General features: G+C 48.2%; 1 protein-coding gene across 4 annotated transcripts in view; it reads left to right on the forward strand.

Annotated features, from left to right (window-relative positions):
• LOC139230023 (transforming acidic coiled-coil-containing protein 3-like) overlaps positions 1-15,327 on the forward strand; it is a 67,015-nt gene that overhangs the window by 10,239 nt on the left and 41,449 nt on the right. For all 4 annotated transcript variants that reach the window (XM_070861766.1, XM_070861756.1, XM_070861783.1 and 1 more), the window contains exons 4-7: positions 418-482; positions 2,315-3,383; positions 4,916-4,970; positions 14,436-14,628. In XM_070861766.1, coding sequence (XP_070717867.1) covers positions 418-482; positions 2,315-3,383; positions 4,916-4,970; positions 14,436-14,628 — 1,382 coding nt within the window. The remainder of the gene's footprint in view (positions 1-417; positions 483-2,314; positions 3,384-4,915; positions 4,971-14,435; positions 14,629-15,327) is intronic.

Here is a 15,327-nt window from a genome sequence, read left to right on the forward strand (position 1 = left end):
TAACTAGATTGCTCTATGAAAAAGCTGATGCACATTTGATGGGCTGAATGGCCTCCTGTGCTGTGTTCCATGCTAGTTGACTCAATTGCTCCCTGTAGTGCTTTTCATATTCTAATATCCTTGTTTCTTTTTCAATGTAATACTGCGTTAACTAATTTCTGCAGGTAAATAACCGTGAACCTAGAATACCATTTTATTAACTGATTGTGGACCTGTTCCAGCATCTAATTAGGTGAGAATTGTGGCTTTTCAACAGTAAGTTGCTCAAATGTTTTTTCGAAGTCTGCATTTACAAAACATTTATTTCAAATAACCTTTCAGATAATTGAACAGGCAATGGTTAAACATTCACTTTCATGTTTTATACTGAAATGTTCTATTAAACTGAGCATGTTCAACTTTCTGCCCCATTTGTAGGAATAGAGATTCCGGAGGTACCTCTGACGTTCCAGGTTCTAATCTGGAAATGCGACTAAAACCAGGCAAGCATGTGTTTGATCTAAATTTGTAAATGACACATGAATATTGACAGCTTTTCAGTTAACTTGAATGGTTTCATTGGCACTATTTGCTTTATAATTGCATAGAATTTAAAGAGAATCTCGGCAAAATATAGTAATGGATAGAAACCAATGCAATACTGTTATCAAAACATTAACTATGCCATCTTTTGCTGTGCATAACTATTACTTGACAGACTTGGCTTTCGGGTAAAAGGGTTAAAAGAAAAATGTTCAAGATCTGTTCATTGTGGCAATCACCTTAAAATCTGCTATATTGAATATTTACTATGACAAAAGGTGCACTTAACTGATTTGCCTTGATTTTATAAAACTAAAGATTTCATATTGTACTATTTTACAGGGTTGGGGGTAATATATTAGCATGGAAAAGTATTGGCTAACAAGAGTCTGAATAAATGTTTCATTCTCTGGTTGGTAACCAGTGGTGTGCTGCAGGGATCAGTGCTGGGACCCCAACTATTTACAATCTATAAACTACTTGGAAGGAGGGACTGAGTGTAATGTAGCCAAGTTTGCTGATACAAAGATGGGAGGAAAAGCAAAGTGTGAGGAGGATACAAAATCTGCAGAAGGACATACATGCTAAGTGAGTGGGCAAGAATTTAGCAGATGGAAAACAATGTTGGAAAGTGTGATTGTCGCATGCTTCTGCTGCCTGTGCCTGACGTCTTCACGCTCGTAGCGTTGAGATTCGAAGTGCATCTTTCTCCACATAGGGTGGTCTTCAGCCAGGAACTCCCAGATGTCAGTGGTGGTGTCACACTTTACCAGAAAGGCTTTGAGGGTGTCCTTGTAATGTTTCTGCTGCCCACCTTTGGCTTGTTTGCCGTGAAGGAGCTTCACATGAAGCAATTGCTTAGGGAGTCTCGTGTCTGGCATGTGAACTATGTTGCCTGCCCAGCGAAGTTGATCAAGTGTGGTCAGTGCTGGGGATGTTAGCCTGGGCAAGGATACTGATGTTGATGCGCCTGTCCTCCCAGGGGATTTGCAGGATCTTGCGGCGACATCGTTGGTGGTATATCTCCAGTGACTTGAGGTGTCTTATGTACATCGTCCATGTCTGAGCCATACAGGAGGGTGGGTATTCCTACAGCCCTGTAGACCATGAGCTCGGTGGTAGATTTGAGGGCCTGGTCTTCGAGCACTCTTACTTCGGCGGCCAAAATATATACTTGCTTTGGAGGCAGTTCAGGGAAGGTTCACTAGGTTGACCTCTAGAGATGAGGGGGTTGACTCATGAGGAAAGGTGGAGTAGGTTGGACCTCAACTCATTGGAAATCAGATTGAGTGATCTTATTGAAATGTATAAGATTGAGGGGGTTTGACAAGGCGGATGCAGAGAATGTTTCCACTGATGGGGACTAGAACTAGGGGACATAATCTTAGAATAAGGGACCACCCATTTAAAACTGATGTGGAGACTTTTCTTCTCTCAGAAGCTGGGACATTAAATAAATTTAAGATGGATACAGTTTCTTAACTGATTTGAGGGAATAAGGGGTTATGGGCAGCGGGCAGGGAAGTGGACCTGAGTCCATGATCGGATCAGCCAAAATCGTATTAAATGGCGGAACAGGCTAGAGGGGCCGTATGGCCTATTCCTGCTCCCATTTCTTTTGTTAAAGATTGACTTCAAATTCTTCTTGGCTGGGTGTTTGGCAAAAAATCTTGTGGATTGGATTTTGGAACAAAAATAAATTGATATTTTAGGTTAACTTGCAGGCTTTTTTCTGAACAATTGAATGTGGCACTTTGGTTGCTCACAACTTTTTGAATCATTTATCTGTTAGTGTCAGGTGTGAATGAAACTACTGCCAATGATGTTGGCCTGGGAGATGAGGAGCAGATTTTATCTAAAGGAACATATGCATTTGATTTAGACATGCTTGATGCAATAAACCCTTTTCAGGGTGTGTCAAAAGTCTTAAACTCTCCAGCAACTAAATTGAGTGACACACAGCTTGACTGTCAGGAACAATGTACCAAGATTTCCTCAGTGACTGACCAAACACTGCCGCAGAACACTGAGCAAATGCCAAAAGCCACACCCTGCAACAGCAATGCAGAACATGGTATAAATGCATCAGCAGACATTTCTTCACAAGTTGAAAGTCAAAGCAACAATGTTCAAGACTCTGAGCTAATCAAATCACAGACCATGTGCAACTTTGAGGAAGACCGTCTTGAGAAGATTGATCCTTGTGCAAGTGAGATAGAAGTGCAAATATCACAACTTCCCCCAAAAGACTCCTACAATCTTGATTTTGACAACATTGACTCCATCAACCCATTTCAAACAGGAGGGCCAAAGCTTCAGAATTCACCATCTGGGCAGGATCTGTTGTGTCAAAACATAACGAAAGATGTTGTGGATGCTGACCCAGTACAACCAGTGAGGTTGGAGACTGAATTCAATGATCTTGTTGAAGGTGAGAAGAAGCCTCCACTGAAAAAGTTGGGTCAAAGACCTGGAGGCCGGGTACTGCTTAAGAAGCCAGGTGTGACTACAAAGAAGACTGCACGCAGCAAATCTGAAAAGCCAAATAAGGAAGTAGGGAAGCTGAACGAGACTGGTCCTGCTGATCCTTTAGTTCTGAAGATTGGGTACAATGTTGAGGGGGCCAAACTGGATGACCCAAATTTCAACCCTTTTGGTGGAGGCTCTAAAATTTGTAATTCTCCCAGTTCTGCTAAACTGCCAGCAGCCAATTCTGATGAATTACATTCACTGCAAGATACAGTAGAAAATGTTGAGCCTATTGCAAAGGAAGTGGATGAGGGGCAGAAGCCAACAAGTGTTTCTCGGATAACCAGCACGAGTGGAGTTCCGACTGAGGCACGAAAGCAAACTGCCAAAAAGTGAGTGGCTAAATCTAATATGCATAGATTTAAGTAAAAATATTTTCCTGACTTCCCTCCCTCCCTTGCATGCACATTTAAATTGGATCCTGGAAAAATCAATTGATTTGAATAAGTATAAGAGTGTAACTGATGTAAATTTCAACTTGTAAATATAGCAGGGCAAGAACTGTGTTCATATCCCATTTAATTAAACACATTCTGCAGTATCTTGGTTAGCTGTTCTTCATGGTCTTGCACCAATTAGTGTTAACTTGGGGGTAATGGTTACTGTGTCTCATTAGCCATTTGATCAACGTACTTGTAATGCATGTGCAGAAATATGCTCTTCAAGTTTTGTCTCTGGCAATGGAGCTTCTTTTATAAACCAAGTCTGTCCCTCTAAATGCTTCATAAACATGTGTCTAATCCTAAACTGCACTCCTGCATTGTCCTACCTCTCCACATTGGAATTCTTAACTTGGTCTCCATGTTTGGGATATTGGGAATGGAGAAAACCAATGCAACCTTTATAGCTTTTGGATTTTTTAAAATCTTGTGATCCTGGACTTTGGCCTTACCTGCAGATTTGCAGCAACTATAGAAATTTAACCTCTTGGGGCAGGAGATTCTGAACCCCTTGTCCATTAACTCTATCGTAGGGAAAAGCAATGGAACTGATACCTTTTTAGCAACCAGAGACCTGTCTTGTAGAATTTTGTTTGAGGATTTGGGCAGCAAGTGCATGAGAACACTGTCACCAAGTCTCTCACCATCTTGACTTCAATATGTCACTGTTCCTTCATCACTTGGTCACAATCCTGGAGCTCCCTCCCTAACAGCACTGTGGGAGTACCTTCACCACAGTCTGCAGTGGTTCAAGAAGGCTTGTCACCTACTCCATGAAAACTAGGGATACAAATGTTGGCATTGCGAGTGATGCCCATATCCCCAAAATGAATTGTTCTCATTTGCATTAAGTAACTATAGAAAAGGGAGCTTTTGTTTTAATTAGTTGGCCTGCAGGATGACTTTTGTAAATATTAATGTTAATTCTACACGTGTTTAAAAATTTCCTTACGAACAAGATTGTCAATGTTTCACACACACACACACCCGCCCCCCCCACCGCCCCACACCCCAACCGAGTCTTTCACTGGTTAGGTCTTTATGCTACCAGTTAACAACTGTTGGCCAAACATTCTGCATGTCTTGTGCAATATAAATGCATTTCCTGCTTTGGGGAACCCTGTCCCAGGATTAAGCCACCATTATACAAACTGTCCCAGGAGTCCAACACACAGGTTACATTTTTTTAGTTGGCAAGGTGGCGATAGCTAAGGGAGGTATGATTGCTTTCACACTGCTGCCTTTCACTCCATATTTAATTAGTGCTTATGGTTAAACCCTTCTAGTGTTGTGGATAGAACTGTTAACCACCCCCCCCTCTTCACCCCAAAAAGAAGTCTCCAACTTTTGAGCATTCCTATCAAACTGGTTTTGCTTTGACTCTTGTATTTAAAAAGTAATTGTACTGATCTCCATATTCACAGGAACACTTGTAAAGTTAAACCCATGATGGAGGTTTCACCCGTTCAATTATTGCAGGTGGGTAGAAATAATGTCTGAATTTTGATTGGACACCTAATCTGGACTGCATCTTTTCAGTTTCAAGGATTAAAATGTACTAAAAGGTTTGGGCAAGATTTGTGCTGTGCTACAAATCTTGATTCTTGATGTGGTATTTGACATCTTGCTTGCATTCAAAAAGTTTCAATCAATAGGACAAACCAGGAGCAAGAAATACAAGTGCAAACTGAACTTTGTGGGCTGGATTACCCTCTGGACATTTAGTCCTTCAGAATTGCAGATCCAAAAATGTTGATTTTTAAACTTCAGAAATGCATATGACACAGGCAATAAAGTTGAAGACTTGTATTTACAACATACAATTTTGATGGAGCAGGATGCAATGGCAATTGACAGTTAACTACTCCAGATGACGACCTTCCTTTGTTGCCTCACTTTAGCTATTCTAAAACATCACCTGCAAGGACTTTCTTCACCACGATATCTCTGAAATATCTTGGGATGGGGGTGGTGTTTAATCCTGGTCCTTTCCTTTTTTGCCCTTTGGAGACTAAGATATATCTTTCCATATGTATGTTTCCACTCAATGGGCCCAAGTTTCCACAAGAAAAAAAACGGGTGTGCCTCCGAGCTGGGCGCCTGTTTTTCGTGCCTAAAACGGCGCCTAAAAAAATCCTCCATTCTCCACCCACTTACAGGTCCTCTGGCCCTCGGTGCAGTCAGCACGAGCTGTGGGGGGGGCGGAGCCAGGTCCCGGCGCTGAAAACAGTGCCTGGACCTCTGCACATGCGCGCTACAGTCGGCACGCAAGTGCAGTAGCTCCAGGCGCCCAACTGTGTGGGAGGGGCCCGAAGCACGCAGCCCCTAGCCCTGGCCCAATGGCCTCACTGGGGCTGCGTGAATGAGGCTTCTCCCACGGCCAGCTCCTGCTCCCTGCCCGACCAGACCCGACACTCGCTCCTCCCCCCCCCCCCCCCCACACCCCGCCGACCAGACCCGCCCCGACACCCGCTCTCCCTCTCCCCCGCCCCCCGGCCCCGACCCGGACCCGCTTTCCCCCCGCCCCGACCCGAGATCCGACCCCCGCTCCCCCCCTGCACCGACCCGAGACTCGCTCTTTCCTCCCCCCCCCCCCCCCGACGGACCCGACCCGCGCTGCGGTTCCCTGACCCGCCCTCTTCCCCCCCCTCCTCTTCCCCCCCTCCCTCTTCCCCCCTCCCCTCCTCCCCCCCCCCCTCGCTCCCGCGGCACCCCCTCCCTCTTCCCCCCCCTCCCTCTTCCCCCCCCTCCCTCTTCCCCCCCCTCCCTCTTCCCCCCCCTCCCTCTTCCCCCCCCTCCCTCTTCCCCCCCCTCCCTCTTCCCCCCCCCTCCCTCTTCCCCCCCCCTCCCTCTTCCCCCCCCTCCCTCTTCCCCCCCTCCCTCTTCCCCCCCTCCCTCTTCCCCCCCCTCCCTCTTCCCCCCCCTCCCTCTTCCCCCCCCTCCCTCTTCCCCCCCCTCCCTCTTCCCCCCCCTCCCTCTTCCCCCCCCTCCCTCTTCCCCCCCCTCCCTCTTCCCCCCCTCCCTCTTCCCCCCCTCCCTCTTCCCCCCCTCCCTCTTCCCCCCCCTCCCTCTTCCCCCCCCTCCCTCTTCCCCCCCCTCCCTCTTCCCCCCCCTCCCTCTTCCCCCCCCTCCCTCTTCCCCCCCCTCCCTCTTCCCCCCCTCCCTCTTCCCCCCCTCCCTCTTCCCCCCCCCCCTCTTCCCCCCCCCCCTCTTCCCCCCTCCCCCTCTTCCCCCCCTCCCTCTTCCCCCCTCCCTCTTCCCCCCCTCCCTCTTCCCCCCCTCCCTCTTCCCCCCTCCCTCTTCCCCCCCTCCCTCTTCCCCCCCTCCCTCTTCCCCCCTCCCTCTTCCCCCCCTCCCTCTTCCCCCCCTCCCTCTTCCCCCCCTCCCTCTTCCCCCCCTCCCTCTTCCCCCCTCCCTCTTCCCCCCCTCCCTCTTCCCCCCCTCCCTCTTCCCCCCCTCCCTCTTCCCCCCCTCCCTCTTCCCCCCCTCCCTCTTCCCCCCCTCCCTCTTCCCCCCCTCCCTCTTCCCCCCCTCCCTCTTCCCCCCTCCCTCTTCCCCCCCTCCCTCTTCCCCCCCTCCCTCTTCCCCCCCTCCCTCTTCCCCCCTCCCTCTTCCCCCCCTCCCTCTTCCCCCCCTCCCTCTTCCCCCCCTCCCTCTTCCCCCCCTCCCTCTTCCCCCCCTCCCTCTTCCCCCCCTCCCTCTTCCCCCCCCTCCCTCTTCCCCCCCTCCCTCTTCCCCCCCCTCCCTCTTCCCCCCCCTCCCTCTTCCCCCCCCTCCCTCTTCCCCCCCCTCCCTCTTCCCCCCCCTCCCTCTTCCCCCCCCTCCCTCTTCCCCCCCCTCCCTCTTCCCCCCCCCTCCCTCTTCCCCCCCCTCCCTCTTTTCCCCCCCCCCTCCCCCCCTCCCCGGCTGAAAGATGGTTTATTTACTCTTTTCGTGGCTTATAAATGTTTATTCAGGTTGGATTTATTTGTAGAAGTATAAATAAGGATTTATTGTCGAATTTAATGAGTTCCCTTCCCTCCCCCCCCCCCCCCACCTCGTTCTGGACGCCTAATTTGTAACCTGCGCCTGATTTTTTTAATGTGTAGAACAGGTTTTTTCAGTTCTACAAAAATCTTCACTGGCTCCATTCTACTTTAGTTTGGAGTACATTTTCACTGTGGAAACTTTCAAATCAGGCGTCGGTGGCCAGACATGCCCCCTTTTTGAAGAAAAAATTCTGTTCTAAACTAGAACTGTTCTACCTGACTAGAACTGCACAAAAAAAAAGTGGAGAATTGCGATTTCTAAAATAGTCCGTTCTCCACCAGTTGCTCCTAAAAAATCAGACGCGAATCATGTGGAAACTTGGGCCCAATGTCTTTTTACAAGTCTTCAAGTCTTGCTCTGCTTAATCCACGTGGATTCCAACTGAAATTCCACCCTTCATGTTTTGGATCCACCCAGGATTACAGATATCTGAAATTCAGTGTTCCTCCAACCACTGCTCTTGCTGCATCCTGGGATCCACACAATGCTATGTGTCGCCACATGCACACACTGGACACCTCTCTTCAGCAGCACTATCTTGAGCTGTCCTAGTCCACAGTTCCATTTCAACCTTTGCTGTCTCTGGCACATTAACCAAAATCTTTTTTCCTTCCTTTCAGGTGTCAAGGATCATAAACTTCAAAAATTCTTGGATACCAACGTCCCTCTGGAACCACCTTCCCCCCCCCCCCCCCCCCCTCCCAATCTCATCCCCTGCTGTGTTTTCACTATCTGCTCTGAACTCCACCCCCCCACCCTACCCTCACTCCCCCTTACAAACAATCAGTCTTCAGCAAAGGCCTGAGCTTAAGCCCCCACCTCAATGAATTTTGAGCTCGGTACAATGCTGACCACTTTTAAAAATCTGTGCCCACTTCAAACAGGAGTCTGCCCCCCTCTCCCTTGCACAGCTGACCCTTTCTTGCATTTTCAGAATTCTCACTCTACCTGGACCCCCCACCCTCTGGCCTCTTGCCCTTTTATAGACCTCTTCATTGCAAACTGCCAACAGGACATTGACCATCTCAATTTCTCTGCTCCCTCCCTCACTCACTCCAATCGACCACCCTCTGAACTTGCAGCACTCTGCTTGCTCAGATCCAACCCTCACCTTGTCATCAAACCTGCTGACAAGGATGGTGCTGTTTGGCAAACCAACCTCTACCCTGCAGAGACTGATTGCCAACTCTGACACCTTGCCTTGGACCAGGACCCCACTATTGAACATCAAACTATTATTTCACAGACTGTCATTAACCTCATTGTCATGTATCTTACATTATTATATATAACTGTATCCTAACATGCTCTACAAGACTAATAAGATATGACCTGTAACCACCAGCATACCTTGCCACCAGGGGTGCACTTGCAAGAGACAGGTATATAAGGACAGGTCTCAGGCAAGTGCAGCATTCCAGAGCTGTGAAATAAAGGTGCAGGTCCAGAGTGACCTTGACTTCACTACATGCCTCGTGTGAATCTGTACTGAGGGGACAGGACTTTACAGTGGCGATGAGTTACTGGATTACAGAATGGCGAACAACGGATCAGATGAAAAGTACAATGCGGGAGACAGTTGGGAGGACTTTATATAAAGGCTCCAGCAAAGCTTTGTAACCAAAGACTGGTTAGGTGACGATAAGGCAGACAAGAGAAGAGCCCATCTCTTGACCAGCTGTGGTTCAAAAACATACGCTTTAATGAATGATCTGTTGGCACCCGAGAAACCAGCAAGCAAGTCGTTTGAAGAATTGAGCACACTGATAAGAGACCACCTGAAACCAGTGAGCAGCCGACACATGGCCAGACACAGGTTCTACAACTACAGACGCTGTGTGGGCCAGAGCATACCCGACTTTGTGGCGGAACTTCGGAGGTTGGCTAGTTATGTGAGTTCTCCGATGAACTGAGGAGAGAAATGCTGAGAGACTTTTTCATTGAAGGAATAGGCCACGCAGACATATTCCGAAAGCTCATAGAGACCAAGAACCTGACCTTGGAGGCAGCAGCACTGGTTGCACAGACATTCTTGGTAGGGAAGAAGAAATGAGGTTGATTTACAATGCAGGTATGACAACGAATGAAATATTGGAACAAGAAGTTCACAGCACTAAACAAGCTGCTACCCCCACACACAGACAAAACCAGGAGAACAGGTTCTCGACAGCAGGCAGAAGCCATTAAGGGCCACAGGAACAGCCGTTCACACCTCATCAACCCACAATGCGAGCAATCAACTACAAACGGAGAAGCTCAAGAGAGATCAGCCAGACATAGCTCATACTTTGGGAACTCTTTGAACAATGGAACAGGTCTGTGCTGGAAGTGTGGGGGTGGGCACTCGTCAAGGGGATGTCAATTTCAGCAGGCTGTTTGCAGAAATTGTGAATATACAGGGCATTTGGCCCGCATGTACAAAAAAACGGCAGCTCGGCTGGTATACGAATCGGATGGGTCGGAAAGCAGACCAGAAGATGATGGTGACAGTACCCAGGACAGCGGGTCAACACTATCAATGGCCGCTGCTCCGACAACAGGATGCCTCCTATAATGAAGGTCCTAATCAACGGGATATCTGAACATGGAGCTGGATACGGGAGCAAGTCAATCTCTCGGGCGCTCAACAATTTGAACAACTGTGGCCGCATAAGAGACAGACCAAAACTCAAGGGTCGACACCACACTAAGGACCTATACCAAAGAAATCATACCAGTCCTTGGCAGCGCCATGCTCTCTGTCACACACAAAGGGACAGTGAACCGACTTCCCCTGTGGATTATCCCCGGAGACCCCCCAGCACTGCTGGGGAGAAGCTGGCTGGCAAAACTAAACTGGAAATGGGACGTCCATGCCATGTCATTAGAGGAACGGACCTCCTGCTCAACAGTTGTAAAGCGATTTGAACATCTCTTTCAGCCAGGTGTGGGCACTTTCAAAGGGGCCAAAGTCAAAATCTACATAACACAGGATGCTGGACCGGTCCATCACAAGGCCAGAGCTGTACCCTATGTGATGAGGGAGAAGATTGAACACGAACTAGACAGGCTTCTGCGGGAAGGCATTATATCACCTGTGGAATTTAGCGACTGGGCAAGTCCCATCGTCCCAGTCATGAAGCCTGATGGATCCGTACGAATCTGTGGGGACTGCAAATCTACCATAAACTGAGTCTCCCTACAGGACCAGTACCCGCTGCCCAGAGCGGAGGACTTATTTGCCACATTGGCTGGAGGTAAACTTTTCTCAAAATTAGACCTCTCATCTGCGTATATGAAGCCAGAATTGACCGAGGAATCCAAGCTACTCACCATCAACACACATCGATGCCCATTCGGCATCAGGTCGGCAGCTGCCATATTCCAGCGCAACATGGAGAGTCTGCTCAAGTCCATCCCGGTGACGGTTGTATTTCAAGACAACATACTTTATCACTGGCAGGGACACCGACTCCCATCTCCGTAATTTGGAGGAAGTACTAAAGCGGTTGGATCGGGTAGGCCTACGAGTCAAGAAATCCAAGTGCCTGTTTCTCGCACCCGAGGTTGAATTTTTGGGCAGAAGGATTACCGCTGATGGAATCCGCCCAACAGAGTCCAAAACAGAAGCAATTCGCCTGGCGCCCAGGCCCCGGAATGTCTCAGAACTGCGCGTCTTTCTTGGGCTCAATTACTTTGGGAACTTTATGCAGAACTTGAGCACGCTGCTGGAGCCTCTCCACGTGCTACTCAGTGGTGTGATTGGTTTTGGGGGGACGCCCAGGAACGCGCCTTCAATAAGGCACGCAACCTTCTGTGTTCCAACAGTGTTTTAACTTTCTTTGACCCAGGTAAAAAGCTAGTTCTCACATGCGATGCGTCAGCGAATGGGGTCGGATGCGTTTTGCAACATGTCAATAGTGCGGGCAAATTACAACCCGTAGCTTATGCCTCCAGGTCACTTTCGCGGGCGGAGCGCGGGTACAGAATGGTAGAGAAGGAGGCGCTTGCGTGCTTATACGGTGTCAAAGATGCACCAATAAGTTTATCGGGGCCAAGTTCGCGTTAGAAACCGACCAAGCCCCTCACTGCCCTCCTATCCGAGAGCAAGGCAATAAACGCCAACGCCTCGGCACTAATTCAACAGTGGGCACTCATGCTGGCGTCCTACGACTATACCATAAGGCACAGACAACTGTGCGGATGCGCTCAGCAGGCTACCCCTGGCGACCACGGAAGGGTCTGACGAACAGGAATGTGAGAGTCATGGCAATCAATGCCTTTGAGTCCACAGGTTCGCCCATGACGGCTCGCCAAATCAGAGTCTGGACGGCCAGCGACCCCATGTTATCCTTAGTAAAAAGATGTGTCTTAACCGGTGACTGGGCAGAGGCTCGCGATGCCTGCCCCGAGGAATTAAAACCCTTTCACGGGCGCATGCATGAGCTATCACTACAAGCAGACTGCCTGATGTGGGGCAGCCGAGTAGTCATGCCTCTGCGAGGCAGAGAGGCATTTGTCTGGGAGCTCCACCGTGAGCACCTGGGGATCGTTCTCATGAAGGCCATAGCCAGATCCAACGTCTGGTGGCCTAGTATTGACGCGGACCTGGAGCTCTGTGTCCGAAGGTGCACCATTTGTGCCCAACTCAGCAATGCCCCCAGGGAGGCTCCACTGAGCCCCTGGCCTACCAAACCGTGGTCGTGGATGCACGTAGACTATGTGGGCCCATTCATGGGCAAAATGTTCCTCGTAGTTGTTGATGCATTTTCAAAGTGGATCGAATGCACCATTTTAAACTCGAGCACAACCTCCACCACTGGAGAGCCTCGCAACCATGTTTGCAACGCACTGAATCCCTGACAGTGGCCAGTGACTGGTCCGTGCTTCACCAGTGCAGAATTCCAAGACTTTATAATTGATCACATCAAGATGGCACCGTTCAAGCCGGCCTCCAATGGCCAGGCAGAGAGCAGTGCAAATCATTAAACAAGGCATGCTTAAAATCCAAGGTCCCACGCTGCAGGGTCGCCTGTCGCGACTGCTGTTGGCATACAGATCTCGTCCGCACTCAGACAGGGATCCCCCCGCGTAACTGTTGATGAAAAGGACTTTAAAAACAAGGCTCTCATTAATCCTCCCAGACATGCATAAAATCGTTGAGGCAAAGCGCCATAAGCTGACTGAATACCATGACAGAAATTCGAGGGGGAGATGGAATGAGATAGGGGACAAAGTGTTTGTACTAAACTATGGCAGGGGTCCCAAATGGCTTGCAGGGACAGTAACGGGCAAGGAAGGAAACAGGCTACTGGTAGTACAAATGGACAATGGCAAAACCTCCCGGAGGCATGTAGACCAAGTCAAAAGCAGATTTACCAACAACACTGCGGAACCAAAGGCTGACTACAATGTGGAACTCGCACCACACCTGGTGGACAGACAGAGGGAACAACCTGAGGAAAGGGCAATCCCAACAGACAGCCCAAGCGAGTCAACAACCATTACACCAATTGAAACACAGCCCAGGCGAGATACCAGCAACCACACCCAAAGAAAAACAGACACCAAGGCAAACAACTGAAGCACAACTTGGACGCTCCATGCGAGAGCGTGAATCTATAAAGACAATAAGACCTTGGGGGAGGGTGATGTCATGTATCTTACATTATTATATATAACTGTATCCTAACATGCTATACATGACTGTAATAAGATATGACCTGTAACCACCAGCATACCTTACCACCAGGGGTGCACTTGCAAGAGACAGGTGTATATAAGCTCAGGTCTCTGGCAAGTGCAGCATTCCAGAGCTGTGAAATAAAGGTGCAGGTCCAGAGTGATCTTGACTTCACTACATGCCTCGTGTGAATCTGTACTGAGGGGACAGGACTTTACACTCATTTCTGGAGATCTTCCCTCCACAGCCACCAACCTCCTAGTTCCCCAACCCTGCACAGCCTGCTTCTACCTCCTTCCACAGACAGGACTGCCCCGGTAGACCCATCGTTTTAGCCTGGCTAGTTCTGATGGTCATCGACTGAAAACGTTAACTCTGCTTCCTCTCCACAGATGCTGCCTGACTTGCGATTTGCAGCATTTTCTGTTGCTTATCATGTTTTGGATGATTCTGAATTTTTTCAATCTAATGGGGAGAAAACCAAAGCTATCTTGCCTTGCCAAAAACTTGATATTCTTGTCATATCCTCCACTACACTGCTTGTTCAGACTGAGTGCCATCTGTGCTTTTTCAGATATGTTCTTGAAACCCTCATTTCTTAACCATCCCCATGATCACTTACACTCTGCTGTGTTGCATGTCTCTGATTCACCACAGCTGAACCCTTGTCCATTTTTTCCATCTCAATGCTTGGCTGTTCCAATGCTTTCTTTGCTAGTGTCCTGACCTCCATCCTGCAAAAAGTAGAATTTTGTTCAACTTTGTTTGCACCCTCTCCGATATCTACCCATTCATCAGTACCTGTCCTTGCTTCCCTCCCTGACCCATGTTGCACTAAACCCGTCTGGCCTTGCACAGCCTGTGACTTTGTCCTATTCTGGCCTTGTGCATTTTTTTTCCCATTCTGCTGCACCTCATTTAGGTTGTCAAATCTTTAGCTGTTTTAGCTCTACTTTCTGGAACTGTTTTGTTCCATCTTTATTTAAAGCAAGCTTCCTCACTGGATATAGTGAAATGAGCAAGTAATGTTTTTTTTCCCCACCCACCATAGAAGTTCAATATGGACAGACTATATTTAAATTGATCAAGTTCAAGACTGCTTAACTATATTGAATTGAAAGTGTGGCAATTGGGCTGTAGATTTGCTTTAACAGGAAAATGTATACAAGAATGCATGGTGCCATATAACCTGTTAACACATGGCTATTGAAGATCTGTCAACCATGACTTTGCAAAAGTTTATTTACTTGTAGGATCCTGTACCTTCGTCTGCTGCTGGAAATATTACAGACACTCGGCTAGTTGCTGACCACACCAGAGTACAACCAAGAGGGAGTGATAGAGAAATACTGGGCATCAATGACATTTACTTCATGCGACGATCCTCTGCATTCCTTAATGCTATTATTGCAGGTGAAGCTGAAGAATTCAGGCCAATTGACCGAAGTAAGATTGGTTTTACTTTCCTCATCAAACTGCTGTTTCTCATCAAATCCTATTTGCCATAGTTGGAGTCTGATTCTTGACTCGTGCTTAATTCTATTTAATTGCAATAAATGGGCATCTTGGAACTATAATCTAGCTGTTGTCCCATTTTCACTCATGCCCTCCAGCTATAGTCACACCTGTGATGTGCAAATAATCAATCCCAATGTCACTGGAGGGAGGGGTGACTAGGAGTAGGAGCTATATGAGCACATGAAATGTTAATGCAAGCAAAGCACAAAGGAGGAACCCATGTTCCTCCAAGCTGAGGAGGATTTTATTGATGTGCAACATAACTTTAAAGCATTGTTTTCTCATGTCACAGTGCAACTGCTTAACAGATTCTCTTCGAGGCTATTCTAACTCTGCCATTGAAGTAGGCTCTTGCTGCTGCAAATGCTTGCAAAATTAAACATCTCATTAAAACAACACAGTTCAGCTCTAAAGTCTCCATTCTGCATTAATATGGCTGCTACATCCATATGCTGTCCTTTCTACCCTGTTGTCAGTGGCCCATGATTGCTTTGAGTGCTTGTGCAGTACAGGGATGTCTCTCATTCTTCTCCCTCCACCCCCACCTAGTTGATTCTCTAACTGGTTTCCTGATTGGGAATTTGGCCCTCTAATATTGTAACTTTAATGTTTGATACTAATGTCTTA

The sequence above is a fragment of the Pristiophorus japonicus genome, chromosome 2, assembly GCF_044704955.1.
Source record: "Pristiophorus japonicus isolate sPriJap1 chromosome 2, sPriJap1.hap1, whole genome shotgun sequence".
Classification (NCBI taxonomy): domain Eukaryota; kingdom Metazoa; phylum Chordata; class Chondrichthyes; family Pristiophoridae; genus Pristiophorus; species Pristiophorus japonicus.